Source organism: Pleurodeles waltl, chromosome 8, assembly GCF_031143425.1.
Source record: "Pleurodeles waltl isolate 20211129_DDA chromosome 8, aPleWal1.hap1.20221129, whole genome shotgun sequence".
Lineage (NCBI taxonomy): Eukaryota > Metazoa > Chordata > Amphibia > Caudata > Salamandridae > Pleurodeles > Pleurodeles waltl.
The window spans coordinates 508,545,020-508,560,078 of record NC_090447.1 but is presented as its reverse complement, the minus strand read 5'-3'; the positions used below and the strand labels follow the sequence as shown (position 1 = coordinate 508,560,078).

General features: G+C 44.7%; 1 protein-coding gene across 2 annotated transcripts in view; it reads right to left on the bottom strand.

Annotated features, from left to right (window-relative positions):
* GCC2 (GRIP and coiled-coil domain containing 2) overlaps positions 1 to 15,059 on the bottom strand; it is a 418,679-nt gene that overhangs the window by 386,148 nt on the left and 17,472 nt on the right. Inside the window, exon 2 of one of the 2 annotated variants that reach the window (XM_069204470.1) lies at positions 3,477 to 3,536. In XM_069204470.1, the coding sequence (XP_069060571.1) occupies positions 3,477 to 3,536 (60 nt within the window). The remainder of the gene's footprint in view (positions 1 to 3,476; positions 3,537 to 15,059) is intronic. The other variant, XM_069204471.1, reaches the window with a different exon arrangement.

Genomic DNA, 15,059 nt, shown 5'->3' with positions numbered 1-15,059 from the left:
CGGGTCAATTACCCCACAATTAGGTCAAGTAGATTTTTCAAGTTACTCAACCTGGAAATCAAGTAACATTTTAATGATTTTTCGAGGCCTGCAGTTGCAAGAGTCATTATGTGCATTATAACCCACAGACATACTGTAAAAGGCCATATCAGGGGTGTGGAATTTCATCATATATTTACTTTTCCATGGGACAGGTTGCTTCCTAAATCAATTTGCCCTGTAAAAAAATCTACTTGTCCCTTTGGTGCCATGTAGTGCAGTGACAAATTATGGCTTCAATCTTATTATGTAAGAGCTCTGATATAAACCTCTCTGATTATGCCAGGGCTGCTACTATAGTAAGGCTTGAATACTTGCAATTTAAATCCCTACTATAGCAATTTCCTTATTTTGCCACCTTTCCACAGATCTACATACTGAGACAGGAGGAAGCAGTAAGCAATAGTTCCAGGGCTGGAATGCTTTGAGTCTGCAAACCTACTAACTTCCATGTTTTAAGGATTTTCACCAGCTCTTCTCTAATCTTTTCCCGTAATGAGAAAGGTTGGAAATGTACTCTTGACAATGGCAGAAGTAGAAGATCTTCAAGGGTTGGGGAAAAAAGCGGTTAGAGGGAAAGTGAACTTGTAAACGTTCAATAGATTTTCAAATGAGCAAATCTACACATGAATATCTGCTCGTGCTAAAATACAGTTCACAAATATTTTCTAGGAGTACCATTTCCTGGTCCACTTCTGTAAGTTCTTGTGAATTCATGAAAGCCACTAATTCAAAGACATACACCATAGGCGCACTTTTGTGACCTTCTTTAACAATTGGATCCCTTATTAGGTCTGACGTTAACATAGACATTTTGTTTTATTAAACTTCTATTTCTCTATCGGCTGGCGTTACTGAGAGTGATTGCATTCTACTTTCACAAGGAGCATATTGGCACACAAAGAAGTTTTGTTCAGTGCAGGAACTACTGTGTCAATCAGTGCCGTAATGTAACAGGAGGGGGGCTCCCCCGCAAAAAACATGGAGTCCCCCCCCACCCAGACTCATTCAGGGCAGGTGCTGTGCTGAAGGGGCCCCCTGAGGGAGGAAAAGGGGGGCGCGCAGGACCTTTGTTACGCCACTGGTGGCAATGTGTGCGTTTTTAGACCAAAAACTGTTTTTTTTCTTTTTGCCAGTGCTTGTTACAATGGTGAGGGCCTGACAGCTCCCACAACAATAAAGTGTTACAAAAACCTTGTCAAAACACGACACGTTGACAAAACCAAAAGACTCGAAAAAAAAAAAAAAAGTTGGAGCGGTTGGCTTTGCCAGTGCTTGTTTATTTTCATGCTTCCCATAATTTTGTTGAAAATAGCTACACTGATTTTCCATTACAAATATTTTTGGAAAATACTAGCATGCAACAACACATTTTACTAAATGACGCTTCAAAGAAATAGCACCAAAAATGTCATTGTAGCTAAACGTTTCTTTTCCTACTTGCATTTTTCCATGAACATTTTATTTTGAAAGCAAAGAATCATCACTCTTGCTTACAAGCTTCTGCAAACATTTGCATATAATCAGAGAGCATTCTGGAAGCATTATGCTTAGCCTCATATTGTTAAACTTTTCAAAAGTGTGTACACTTTTTTTTTTTTTACTGGAACCACTCAGAAAGTGCAATGTGTCCTTAAAACGTTTATTTATAGCGTTCACCCTAATAATGAACACTTTTCATTAATGAACCATAAATACAAGTTCGCACAGCATTAATATACGAACACACATTACCTCAACTGCAGACCGTTCCTTTGTCTGTGAACTGGCAGCCAAAGAGTTTGTGCTGCAGGGGGTTGGGCCTACTTGTTCCAAGGACTAAATAAACAGGAACACTAGTTGCCCTTCACCCCAAACAATGTGTCCCGGTAGTTAGGAATTCCACATCCCTGCCATAAGGATCGAGCTCCTGGTTCATACTTGGGTGTTGATGGACCCTGACAATAACTGACAATTTACCCACGGGAGGCAGAAAGACTATTGAGGCCATTATGGTGTGGGGGAATGGCTCACTGAATGGCTAGGAAGCCCCCTACCCTGTTTTTTTTTTTTTTACCATTTTGCTGGTGTCTAATGGGCTTTCTGGCTCCCAGGGGACAGATTTGGGGTAAACCTCCCCTGCCTGTGTCTCAGGATGGTGAGGGAGGGCCATTAGGGGTGGGGGCATGGTCCAGTACTTGGGAGGAGCCATCCCTTTTCTAGTGGGCTTTCTGCCCCTCCCACTCAAGGGAGAGCAAATGTGGGCAATCACCCTAATTTGGTCCTCGGGGTAGAGGGGGGCAAAAAGACCAATGTCTAGGTGAGCTGAACACACTTTTTTTTTTTTTTTTTTAAACACTCTCCCTCGTGTCTTGTTGGCTTACTGCTCTTGTGGGGACTGGGAGGGCAGACTTTTTTTTTTCTTCTTTTTTTTTTTAAATGGGGGAAGCACTTGTCCATGCCTGGTGAGCCACTCTAGTCTCTAGAGGGTAAATCCCTACTTGGGGATCACAGTGGTGCTGCGACCCCAAGCACGGATCCACTAGAGAGAGGTAGTGCCGAAAAGGGGACAATGCCCACTTCCCAGTGGTACCTCTCCAACATGAATTGGTGTTCGGGGGCTTGAATATGGGCCACCAAGAACAGATAAACCTGAAACCAGTTGGCGCCACCTGGTTTCACTTTCAATCAATGGTAGATCACTGTGCTGCCCTGATTAGAAAAAATATTAACAATCTCTGTATGAGGGGGGAAGGTTTCCCCTCACATCTCAAAATTCTTTTAAAATTAAAATCCTTCTGGTTCGAGCACAGGAAGAGTTTTCAGCTATTGTGTTGTGGATGAAGTGTTCACATCCACTGCACTACAGCGGTTATGTGGTCAACATGAACAGTGCATCTACTGCATTAAAATGGTTAAACCATGCTGTGTACTAAATCAGGAAAGCCACTCCTGAATAGTTAGTTGCTGTATAGCTGATTTTCCCACTCTTCAGAGAATAAGAGGGTTTTATGTAGATTTCTTAAAAGCAACGCAGTCCCAACGTCGCGGCTTTCCAAGAAGCTAATACTAGTCATATTTTCTTTGGATTATTAAGGCCCCTTATATTCTATTACATTACTGCCAGCTGGTTCATTAATTACGGGATAAAATAAACAATTCTGGTTAAGTCACAAGCAAGTCATTGTGCAATAATAAAGCAATTAGCACAAATACTGCACGACTGCCTGTTCAGACCACAGCCCCTTTGAAGTCATATTCTTTCTCTGGTACAGTAGAATTAGGTACTCAAGGAAACATTACCCAGGTGGCGTTCTGGGATTTCTGTTTGAGAATCACAAAAACAAATAGAACATATGTACATCTTACAAGCTATGCAAGAAAAATTGGACATCTTCCAAGAGAACAATCCTGACCTTTGAAACAGAAGCAAACAAAGTTTATTTGATTTACTTTACCTTTGACTTCCCCGTTCCAGGTGTGGCGGGGGAAGTAACACCATCGTGACCAGCATCCTGCTGTAGAAGAAAAGGTACAACAAGTCAAACAAAGAATTGATTCATTAAGAGGCTCGAATTCACTAGTTCAATCACGAGCACTGGCAAAGCCAACAGTTCTAGCTATTTCAGAAGTCACATGGCTTCTTTACTGATTGGCAAGTTTGTGTGGGTGGTTGCGAGAATGGGTGAATATGACAGTAAGGATGAATGGGTGAGTGTCTGGAAAAATGGCTGATTCAGAGAGTGTATGGTTGATGAATGGGCAGGCAAGTGCATGCATGGATGGATGGATGAATGCAGACAGGTTAAACCAGCTTAACAGGCCTCAGACAACAGTGTTACTATGTTATAAAATGCCATGTAATAGCAATATTGCCAGGACAAGCATTATAACAGGGCGTGGAGTGCCAAGAGCGTCAACAATAAATAATTACCATTCTAATAGCAGTGCAAGCATTACCCCAAGGGCGGACACCGCTGAGCTAAAGAAGCACGCAAAATATCAAGAATTACAACCATTAAGCCTGTTCAATGGTTGACCCACCAATCAGTAATTCTTAGTCCATCACTCATTAATCCAGAATGAATATACAGATTGGTACCATCACTCGGAAGACTCGGGCGCCTGGCTACAATTGCACCATCACTCATTAATGGTTAATACATGTTCAGATATTCACCATACAACACAACCACAACATCATAACAAAACACATCAAAAACAAAAACACAACTGTACTGTTGTGCTGCCCTAAGGTGTTGGTGTGTTCTAGGGTTTGTGCTGTGTTGGTGTCCAGTGGTGTTTTCATGTATATTTGATGTGCTGAACTGAGGTTTTATTGCTGTGATGGCATGTTGTCTCGCATAGGGGCATCATGTACTGTTGAATGTTATTACTGTTTTGTGCGTGGATGGGTTTGTGGGCAGTTCTATGTTGTGATGTGTTGTTTTCTTGTACTGGGTTGCTTGTTTTATTGGTGATTTGTTGCCCTGCAGATCAGTTCCCATGATGTGCTGGGGGGCAGGGGTTTGATGTGCTGTGCTGAATTGTGTTATCACATGTTCATTTGTTGTGATGTTAAATTGTCTTGTTGATGTTTTTAATTATTTTTGGGAGGTGTTGCCTTGTTGATGTGTCGCATTCTAATTTTGTAGTTAAGTCACTGTGTTATATTCCTACGTTGTTCAGTTTTGTTATTCTGTCGCCGTGTTGTGTCCTTGTGCTACCACAACTGAACTCCATCTGTTAAACAAGATGGTCTCACAGTGCCACTATCTCAAACACTTTCATGCTATGATGTCAGAATATACTAGCCCCAAACACTCCACTATTTACCACCAAAAAATGCTGGCCGAAAACGTTTTGAGATGCAGCCTATATTTATGTAACGAAACTGCTATTCAGGCTAAATGTATTCGTCACCCACGGATGATATAGATTATTAATTAAGGCACTTGGTGCAGAGTTCAATGTATTCCCAAAAAGTGTCAGGGCACAAAAATGTTAAGATCGCTCAGGTGGTTGATGCACTTTATTGAAGAGATCTGTATGCAATGTGTTTGTCACAGATATGAATCATCAAAAAATATCCTAGTGTGTAAAAGTCCCTGCTGCAGAGCACTACGTATGACTTGCAGATCACTGGTCTGTATCCTAGCATGGTTTCTCATTTCAATATCACTTGGGTCTCGGAGAAGCACTCTCCTGCCGCACTGGTGCCATATACTGGAGTCCACTGGGGCAAAAGAGGATCCTAAGCAAAGCTCTGACAGAGCATTCTCTACGACCTACTCTGGCTATATTCACCAGGGCCATTAATTAAACAAGTATTTAAAACAATAGGCCCTGTCTATAGAGCTTGTTTACAAGAGAAGCATTCTCCCGTTCTGCTACTACCCATTACACAATAAGTCAAAGTGCCATAATAAGGTTTTGAACTGTGTCTTGACTGAAGAACGTCCTACATTTCTATTGCACTGCATGAAGTTATTCGAGTATATATGAGAAAGAACACGAAAAGGAGTAGAAGTTGGAAGAAAAAACTGCTTTGTGTTTAGGCCTCTTCACTCCAGGCGCTGAATACATTAGTGATCCATAAGGTGCTACCTAAAAAGACCAGTTTTTAGTTATTTGGGGAAGCTCAGGAACTGAATGTACTATGACCAAAGATCAGCCAGCCTATTAACGGCAGCACACAGAACCTGGTATACAGGCTGGGCTTCTTAGGAATTAAAACTCTAGCTGCCACAGTACGGATTGAATCCTGGTGTTGGCAGGACAGAAAAGTATCGGATACACTAAACAAACTGTCCATGGTCATTTGGGTATGCTGGCCAACACACTCAGCAGAGGTCAAGATGTTTTAAAAAGGACAAATAATTCAAACCCTTCCTATTTAAACACTAGGTGTTGCCTGCTATGACTATGAGTGAGGCCATATTAGAATGAGGAAAAACAGAAGAACTTGACAGTTACTAAGGATACTTCTGTCTCACAAAGACTAATTTATATAGATCAAATTTCAAGTGCGTAGCTATTAACCTTTCCAAGATTGAAGGCACCATAAAAAAATACATTAGGACTCCTAGTTCTTTACCGGACCCAGGTGTAACACAGCTTTCTGTTAGTGTGAAAAAGTTGCTAATCTCATGGGGCACAGAACGTCACATTCCAAAGAGTGAGCTCTATCAAAGTTTATGATGAAGTGAAGAACTAGTGGGAACAACCATTACAACGTGACAAGAATACCATGATTGGGGCATCTGTTTTGATAGTCGCAGCTGCTGATGTCTTGCTCTTTCTAGTAAAGGCAATATTTCTTCTGCAGCTGTTCATACGGTATCACCCACGGTTTCACTCAACGGGTTACATCCACACGTTTTGCCAGAGTTGCCATTCTGTACATCTCGGAACATTTGACAGTGTGTGGTACAGAAGACAAAGTACGTTTGTAATTGTTCTGTGGTACGATTTTTTTTCAGTTTGCATACAATTGAACTGGTCAGTATTGTGACTGAATAGTTTTGATTGATGTAGCTCCAGTCAGTCTAGTGTGTTGTATCCGAGCACTTCTATACCTGCTCACGTGCCGGTTTGGCCAGCTAGCGAGACTAGTGTGGGACATGCTGGGGTGCTGGGCTGCACTTTAGTGTGTGATGTTCTGTCATCTTTGCACGGATACGTGTGTTGTTTCAGGAAGATAGCAAAGGTGTGGGCTTGTTGTGCTTTGTAGTTTAGTAGGAGGAGGAGGTGGACGTTTGGGGATACTGTGTATGAGTGTGGTTGTGATGACAGGTTTTGTGTTGGGGTCTGGTCAAGGGAATTTTGAGCTGATGTGATGTATGGTTAAACTTCCATTTGTGTTTTGTGCCTTAAATGGAATTCAGACTAAGGGATGACGGGGAAACCCTTTACTGAGACCTGGTGAGCTTTGCAACTTATGAACCGGCCCTGTGTAGCGAGAGGGACAGTCATTCCCCTCAACACTGTGGATTCCTCTGCAGTCCATCAGCGCCACTGCGCACCTGAACCCTGCAACCTAGGTTTAATCCTGTGGAGAAGGGCTCCGAGACCCCCCTCCACCCCCCACCGCTTGATGAGCGGCACCGCCGGGCCAGCTATAAAGGGACTTTAATCCCTCTCCGAACTTCTCCAGGACCCGTACACCTGCTCCCTGGCCGTCCCAAACAACACTCGCTATAGAAACCCCAATGCACGCTCACGCGGTAAAGCGGCTTGGCCCCGGGGAATCTGCGGCCTTTAACTAGGCCTTAAGTTTGCAGTGACACCGGTGCCCGATCCAGAAGACCATGAATATCCACAATGTGAACGCCAGTCTGCCTTGAGGGCTGGGCGCGGCCCTGGTGCTACTGAAGCAGGCCCTGGGTTCAAAGAAAACATACCGGGCAAGGACTTCCCCCCAAGGGCCACAGTGATGTTGACCCCCAGGATGGACAGTAGGAAGACAACTCTTTATAGCGGACATTTTCCTGTGAGCTCCTGCCGCTACTTCCTGATGACCTGGCTGAATTGTATGAGACTGAGGTGAGTGGGGGCTAAGGCTGCTTCTACTGCTCTTCTGGTCCCTGGGATGACACACAAGGAGGCAACCTCTAATACAACTTCTCAGTGTGGCTGCTGCTGAAGCGTGGCATGTCTGCTCTTAAACCAGCAATGGCACAATGGTCTACGTTCAACTCACCATTGTTGCCTTGGCATCACCATTCCCCTCTCACCTCCCGAATAATTAGGTGGGCTGTTGGCTTGGGGAGGCGCTGTGATCTCCCAATGCCCAGAATCCGCTGCTGCCTCCCACCTTACCAACCAGTGAACACCAGGACCTGGCAGGTCTGGATGGACGGCCTGTTTAGCATGTGCCTCTTCGACTCCCCCCCTCTCCGGCAGGACTCACCTTACAGTTTGGACTGGTGTCCCTTGGAGACCTCTGCTATGCTCTGCCTACACTAAGAGGCATCCACTGTGCCTATTTTTTGGGATGCTGATCTTGCTGAGGCATCTAGCCTAATAATGGGAACTGGTGCATCTGACTGTCTGACCCCCTCATTCATCATGGATGATCTGATGTACCCCTGAAATACCCGAAAACCTTGTTCACAGGTGAAGACTAATTTTTTGAGTTGATGCCCACCTCCAGAGCCTGGATGCTCATGCTACTGTGTCATTCCGGTAAGCAGCCGGGCTCTTTTTGCACACTGGCAGTGCCTGCTAGCCTCCTCACAAATATGGGCAAAGACAAATCCAGCCGACCGACGGCTTGCCAAACTCATATGGACCAAAAAAAACTACAAACCACGGTCAAACTGGAGGACAAACCTTCACTACCTGAATGGGACCTAGCCACAATCCTTCAAGCCATTCACATCTACCAGGCCTCTGTGGAAACTAAGATTGGGGAACTGCCAGTCAACAGGGCCCTCATGCACCAGGATTTGCACAACGCAATGGCTAGAGTTACTGAAACCGAGGCCCAACTGTCCATAGTGGAGGATAAAGTCACTACCTGGAAATCGCAAGTCTCCCGACTCCTCTCACACACGGCAGAGCTCTACCATCGAGAAGAAGATGCCAAAAATCATTACAATCGCTACAACCTGAGTTTCGTGGGGATAACTAAAGGAATTGAGCCTTTACAAGCTACAGGGTTTCTGGAAACATATTAAGTCCTGGATACCCACGGACTGGCTGTCCCTGTGGTTAGCAACTGAGAGATCTCACAGGGCCTTGACACCAAAGTCTCCTCTGGGGGCCCTGACCAGACCTATATTCACCTGCATCCTCAACTTTAAAGACAGAGATGCAATCCTGCATAAGGCCCATTCTCGTCTGGACCTATGATGCAGCGATGCCAAGGTGCTTATCTTTCCATACTACACTAGAGAGGTGCCACTGCAACGCCGCTCATACACAGCGGTTAAACAGAAACTCTAGACGCTTAACCTCTCTTATAGGCTACTATTCTTGGCCCGGCTCCATGTGGTCTTTGCAAACAAAACTCATTCTTTGACACCCCGGAGGAGACTTGGATATAGCTCAGAGAAGAGAAACCAGTCCATCTAACAAGTGTTTCCCGGCCCCCTAGACCAAGACTCTCTGGTTTGACTGAAAAGGATACAGCTTCTAAAACGAAAATAAATCACACTCCCTCCTGTAGGGGGTGCAGTGCGAATAGAGCAAACTCACCATTGCAGCCTCCTTCTATACGAACTCTGAAAATGCCCACCCCACCCACTTCTTTGCCTCCCTCCAGAGAAGACCCCCGTCTGGATCATGACAAACCTCTAGTGCAGGCCTCCAGCCGCACAAGGAGATGACACTGATCTATTGCAGATCCATGCGATCTAAATTTAAGGGTTACCTGGTATTTGGCACTGGCTGGGCACTATAAATATGGCTATTCATTCAAAACCTTAAGTTCTGTGATTGCACTTGATCCTTCATTATGGTAGAGTCCACCATTCTAATCCTGATTTCAAGTTGTGTTGTGTGTCTGTTTCCAGTTTAAGGGCAACAGATACTTTTGGGGTAGAAGTATGGGCAGGGAGGATTGTTGGGGGGGTATGCAGGTGGTATGTTATGTTTTTGGTTGGTTTTTGTATGTTTTTCTATGTTCCTATGTTCTGTACTCCACTCAGAGGTGCACTCGTGTGGTACCTCCTATATCTAAATCAGGGAACACTCTCACTTTATATAGATGATAAGCGGATGCCTTGGCAGAAATCTCACACAAGACTGATTGCCCCTTGTTTCACTTACTTGTATGGCCATCACACTCCCTGATCTTGGGTCCATGTAGGTGCTCTCCTGGAATGTGAATGAACTGAGGACCAGATAAAGCGTGCAGAGGTACAGAAACATACACGTTGCTTTCTTCCTGCTGCCTTGTTGCCGCAGGAGACATTTGCTATTCAACCACTGTCCATTCCTGACACACCAGGGGTATGATTAAGTATTCCACTCCGGTTACGTGCACGGTTCCCGGGGAGTGGCAATCCTTTTTCATTGCTCCTTCCCTATGTCCATTACTCAAGAGACAAGAGACAAGGGACAAGGGACACCCAAGGGCCGCTTCCTCGCCCTTACTGGAAAGACTGGAGGATGCACTGTTAACCTTGTTTGTACCTATGCGACCCACCTCCTTAGTCACCTTCCTCAACGACCTCTCTAAGACACTGCTGACCCTCCCAGAGGGGAGGACGGTAATTGGTGGCGATTTGAATGCAGTCCCGGCTCCAGACTTGGATATTTGTGCACTTCTTCCACCTCCGGTTGGACAGGCGCTCAGCGCCTCTCAGACTGGACAGGTGCTCTTCATCTGTGTGAAGTGTGGAGGATAAGGGACCTTTGAAGGCGTCAATACTTCCCGATTAGGCGGCGGACTAGACAGGGCTGTCCCCTATCCTCTCTCCTCTTCGCCTTGGCGACTGAGCCACTTGCTTGCCTCCTTCGCTGTGATGCTCAGATACAGGGATGGTGGTGGGAAGGAGACCAGGAAAACCAAATCGCGCTCTATGCAAATGATGTACTGCTCTTCTTGGCAGATCCTGCATCGACTGGTCCCTGATGCCTTCAGATCATTCTGCTTTACGGAGAAGCTTCGGGTTTGCACGTCAATCCGGCTGAATAGGTCTTGGTGCCTCTGGCCTCATCCCAGGACTGCGTGGCATGGCAGAATTACATCCCCATGCACTGCCTCACCTTTTGATATCTAGGAGTATGGGAAGCACTTCATCCTGAAATCACCTGGGCCCTCAATATTGGACCCTTGCCATGGAGGGCCAAGACGATTTGAATAGATGGAAGTCTCACCCGTTAATATGTGACGGGTAGGATTGCCCTCAAAATGATGATACTGCCACGGTTCCTCTTTGTTTTTCAAAATCCTTCCATATTCTTGCTTCATTGCTGGTTCAGCAAATTAGACAGGCTGGTGTAATCATTCCTTTTCTACAACTCTAAATCTTGCTTAACCATTAATTACTGCCAACATGCTCAGTACAAGGGAAGACTGGGGATGACCAACCTTTATCTCTACTATCTTGCATCCCAACTCTTGGTGATCAATGACTAGTTTAGCAGAGGATTGTCCGATCCTGCTTACCGGCTAGAATGAACATCACTGGGGCTTCCCCGGGTTATGGCTATGCTGCATTGGTCCCTTCTGTCATTCCTCTGGTATCCTGGATGGTATTACATGCCTGGAGAGTCGCACTCTGACATACCCACTGAGACGCTAAACTTATACTCCAGACCCCCTTGTTGCATGGCACATGGCTGCTCGAGGTGGCTGCATTGGAAGGTTTTGAGAGATGGGACCTTATTGGAATAACACAACTAGGCGACATATGGTCTAGGACTCACATCCGCATCTTCCTGGAGCTTCAAGAAACCAATGTACTCACTTCTTCGCAATTCTACAAATACCTTTAACTGAGACATGCACTTCATGCCCATATATCCCGTGACACCTTCCTCCTGGAATTTAATTCCTTGGAGGCCAAACTTCTCATGGGCACACTAGGTAAGGGAAGAATATCACAGGTTATCGTACTCTAATCATGAGTACCCCCAGTCCACTAGATAACCTAAGGATATGCTGGGAGGGAAGGCAGGGTTCCCTTGAGGACAATGATTGGTGTGATGCTCTGATGTCTTCTCCAGTCATCACCATCTCCTCAGAGTTACGCCTGATTCAAACCTACTATCTATACTGTGCCTATCCCACCCTGGCGAAACTACACTGAGAAGGCCTCCTCCCTAATCCCACTTGCCCTGCTGCGTTGATGCCCCCTCTGATTTCTACCACATGGTGTTGTCATGCCCCGTAATTCAAAAATATTGAGCGGTCATGACAGCGGAACCCTTGGATGTTTTGGGCTGGGATGCAGAACTCTCCCTTCTGAACGTGCTATGAGGCGTCCTGGAGGGTTTGGGGGGGCTCTAGGGCAGATAAAACATTTTTGAGCACAGCCACCATGGTGGTTGAAGCATGACATAGCAACTTGATGGATGAACCCTGCTCCTCTGACTATAATGCAGTGGCGAAGAGGAGTAGACTGGTGTGCGTGGCAGGAGACACCCGTACACAAAGCCAGTGGATGTCCTTCCAAACAGGACTGTGTATGGGGGAAATGGTAGGATCAACTAGGTAAAACATTGTCGGTAGTGAGATTTATGTTTCTGCGCCTTTGTTTCCTCTTGATCATTTGTTTTATACTTATGTACCGTAGCAATTTTGCTATGTACCCTTCTATGCCACTGGAACAGCTTATACGGTCCACGATAAAGCTCAATAAAATTTAGATATCAAAAAAAGTGAGTGATCATACAGTACACTGCAATAGGAAAGCACTGTGAGAAACAGCCGACAAAGCCTTTGGCAGGGAGAAGTCAGAATCCCCAGTGAACGGTGATGGACTTACCTTTGGTGTCTGACTGGTAGGACTAGAAAGAATCATTAAAGAACTACTTCTGAAAAGTGTAAGCTATCCAGATACTATAATGAAGCAGCAAGTTTCTAATGAGTTCCTGAATTTGGTGTAATCAATTTCAAGTCTCAAATTGGCAAAGTGTTTCATACTGAGAACCACTGGTGGTGGGGAGAACTGCCTCCAAATCTTTTACATCGGGCATAATCAGTAACTCGCAGTCCATGGTTCACAGACAGGTTCCGGATAAAAGGTATGGCACAAATAAATTGGAGATATATTTTAGAGACATATCATAGTTGTGAACCTTGCAGAGGGTTTAAAGGAAATCCTTTCTTTCACAAGGAGCAAGGAAGGTATACGAGTACTGAGCTCCATGAATCTAAACATGGATTCAGGAAGATCAAGGTACGCTTACCACAATGCTTCACACAAAACAAACGGGCAGAAGCAGTTTCCTCCAAAAGTATAAACTGCTTCCATTCAAGAGATTAACACAACAACCTACTACCTTCAGAGTATCTTAGGGGATCTGAAGGAACAATACAAACAAGGAATATCACTTTGAAAATTTAAGAGCTAAAGGCTAAAGGAGGTCGGGAAAATTGCCATAGAATGCCCACAAAAGAGCCTGAGTGGTACTTTGGGAAGTGTTATTATCAGAGAATGAAAACTACATGTCCCTTGTATCCCTTCCAAAATGCTGAAAACATTAATGTTTGTTCATCGGCTGCAGGCAAGAAATCTTTCTGAAGCTCACACGAGAAAGCTTTCCTGCTTTTAGTGAAATTTCAAACAGCAAGAGAAGAGCTTTCCTCAAAGCTCATGTTTTTTTTTAATGTACTGTTTAACGAGAAGCATGCCATTTGCTTTGACGTCTCAGAGTTAAAGTGAAAAAATCCTAGCTACGGCTGTTTCCACTGTGAACGGTCACAAATCTCTGTTACCAGCCCGGAGCATCAATCACCACGAGAGAGAGGCAGTGTTAGAAAGAGGACCATGTCTGGTGCCCATGAGTAGGGGCTGCAGTGCAGTGACATGAAGGGCAAAACCACACCACATTTTGTTTCTCACTTTCTTTCTGTGTGATCTGGTGGCTTTCCGACCTCCATCTCCCCCATCCCTGGATAGGCAGAGAGGTGATCAACACCCCAATTTGCCTACACAGGGAGGCTGAAAGCCGAACAAGCTACCAGGAAAAAGTGAGATAAGTAATAGGGTAGGATGCCTGACCATCATGGTATGGGCTCCACCTTTCAGGCAGCAGTCAGTATTTCTGCTCCCTGTGGGGAGGCCAGTCCATATGTCAATACTACACTGAAAGAACTCCCAATTTTCTGTCACTTGACATGGCAAATGGCAGCAACAACTGAGCTATAGTTCGCCAGCAATCAGGGAACCCTACTGACCCTCAGCATTTCTGAAACGTAGAAACGCAGAGGAATCCATGGTGGTGTGGCCTGTACTTATGGACCTCACAACATTTTCTTATCCAGAATTCCCTGCAAATGTCAAAGTATGGGTCAAAAAGATTTTCCAATATTTTTATGACAGAAAACTCAAGCACTTCCAGCCAATGGCCAAAGTCTTTCCACCCTCCATTCCCACCCTTCTCCTGAAACACTACCTCCCATGTATGGGTGGGTGTAATGCATGTCAACGGAATGGACCAAAACTATAGACATGTCAAAATGTCATTGAGACCACACTGACTTCATACAGTCAAAGGTTTGACCTGTTCCTATAGCTGCCAACAGGCCCACCCACAGAAGAGGGATACATCGGCACACTCTGCAACTTTCCTTTAAAGAAATGGGAGGAAAATCTATGATTTTAGCCAAAGTGTTATGTTTGAAACCCATTGTGTGTAATAAAACATTGTGGGATCCAGGCAAGCCACACCAAATTGGGACTCCCCACAGGGTCTAGTTTTCAGACATTTCTGGAGTTCCAAGACAACCATAAGTGTGGGCTGAGCCCAGGCTCAAATACCACAGCAATCCACATCATGAGAACATATGAATTTCAAAATGAAAAGGCCTGAAGCTTCCTTCTTGCTTTTTGGGCCTTTCCTATTGCAGGTGATTGGCCGATCAACACCAGCGGGATACCATTTTCTCAGGAGAAGTGTGGCAACACAGAACGTTAGAATATTTGTTAATATCAATTGTGTACTATCAATTGAGTTTCTCTCCATTTTTGGCTTCCAAATGCAAGTTCCGGGGCAAGACGAAACAGATTTTAAAATCAAGGCCCTCTGAATCACATGATATTTGTGGGTAACCCCAAATACATAGTTTTACGAATAACTCCTAAAGTCTTCATCTTATGAACATTTTTAAAATGCAAGCTTTTTCACATCCCATTTTTCATTCATTAGATTGTACTGCATCAACTGATGCAAGGTCGGTAAACAATGAAAAAATATTATAAGCTGCATCTCACTTCATGGCTCTGGATAGCTAGTATTTTTGACAACCAACAAACACCAAACACCATGGCGAACCGAAGAGTCTGACGGATGGACTTTAAATGACTTTTGTAGATTGTCCTTCAGTGCAAAAACATTGCCATCTATTTTTCTTTTTTCCTACT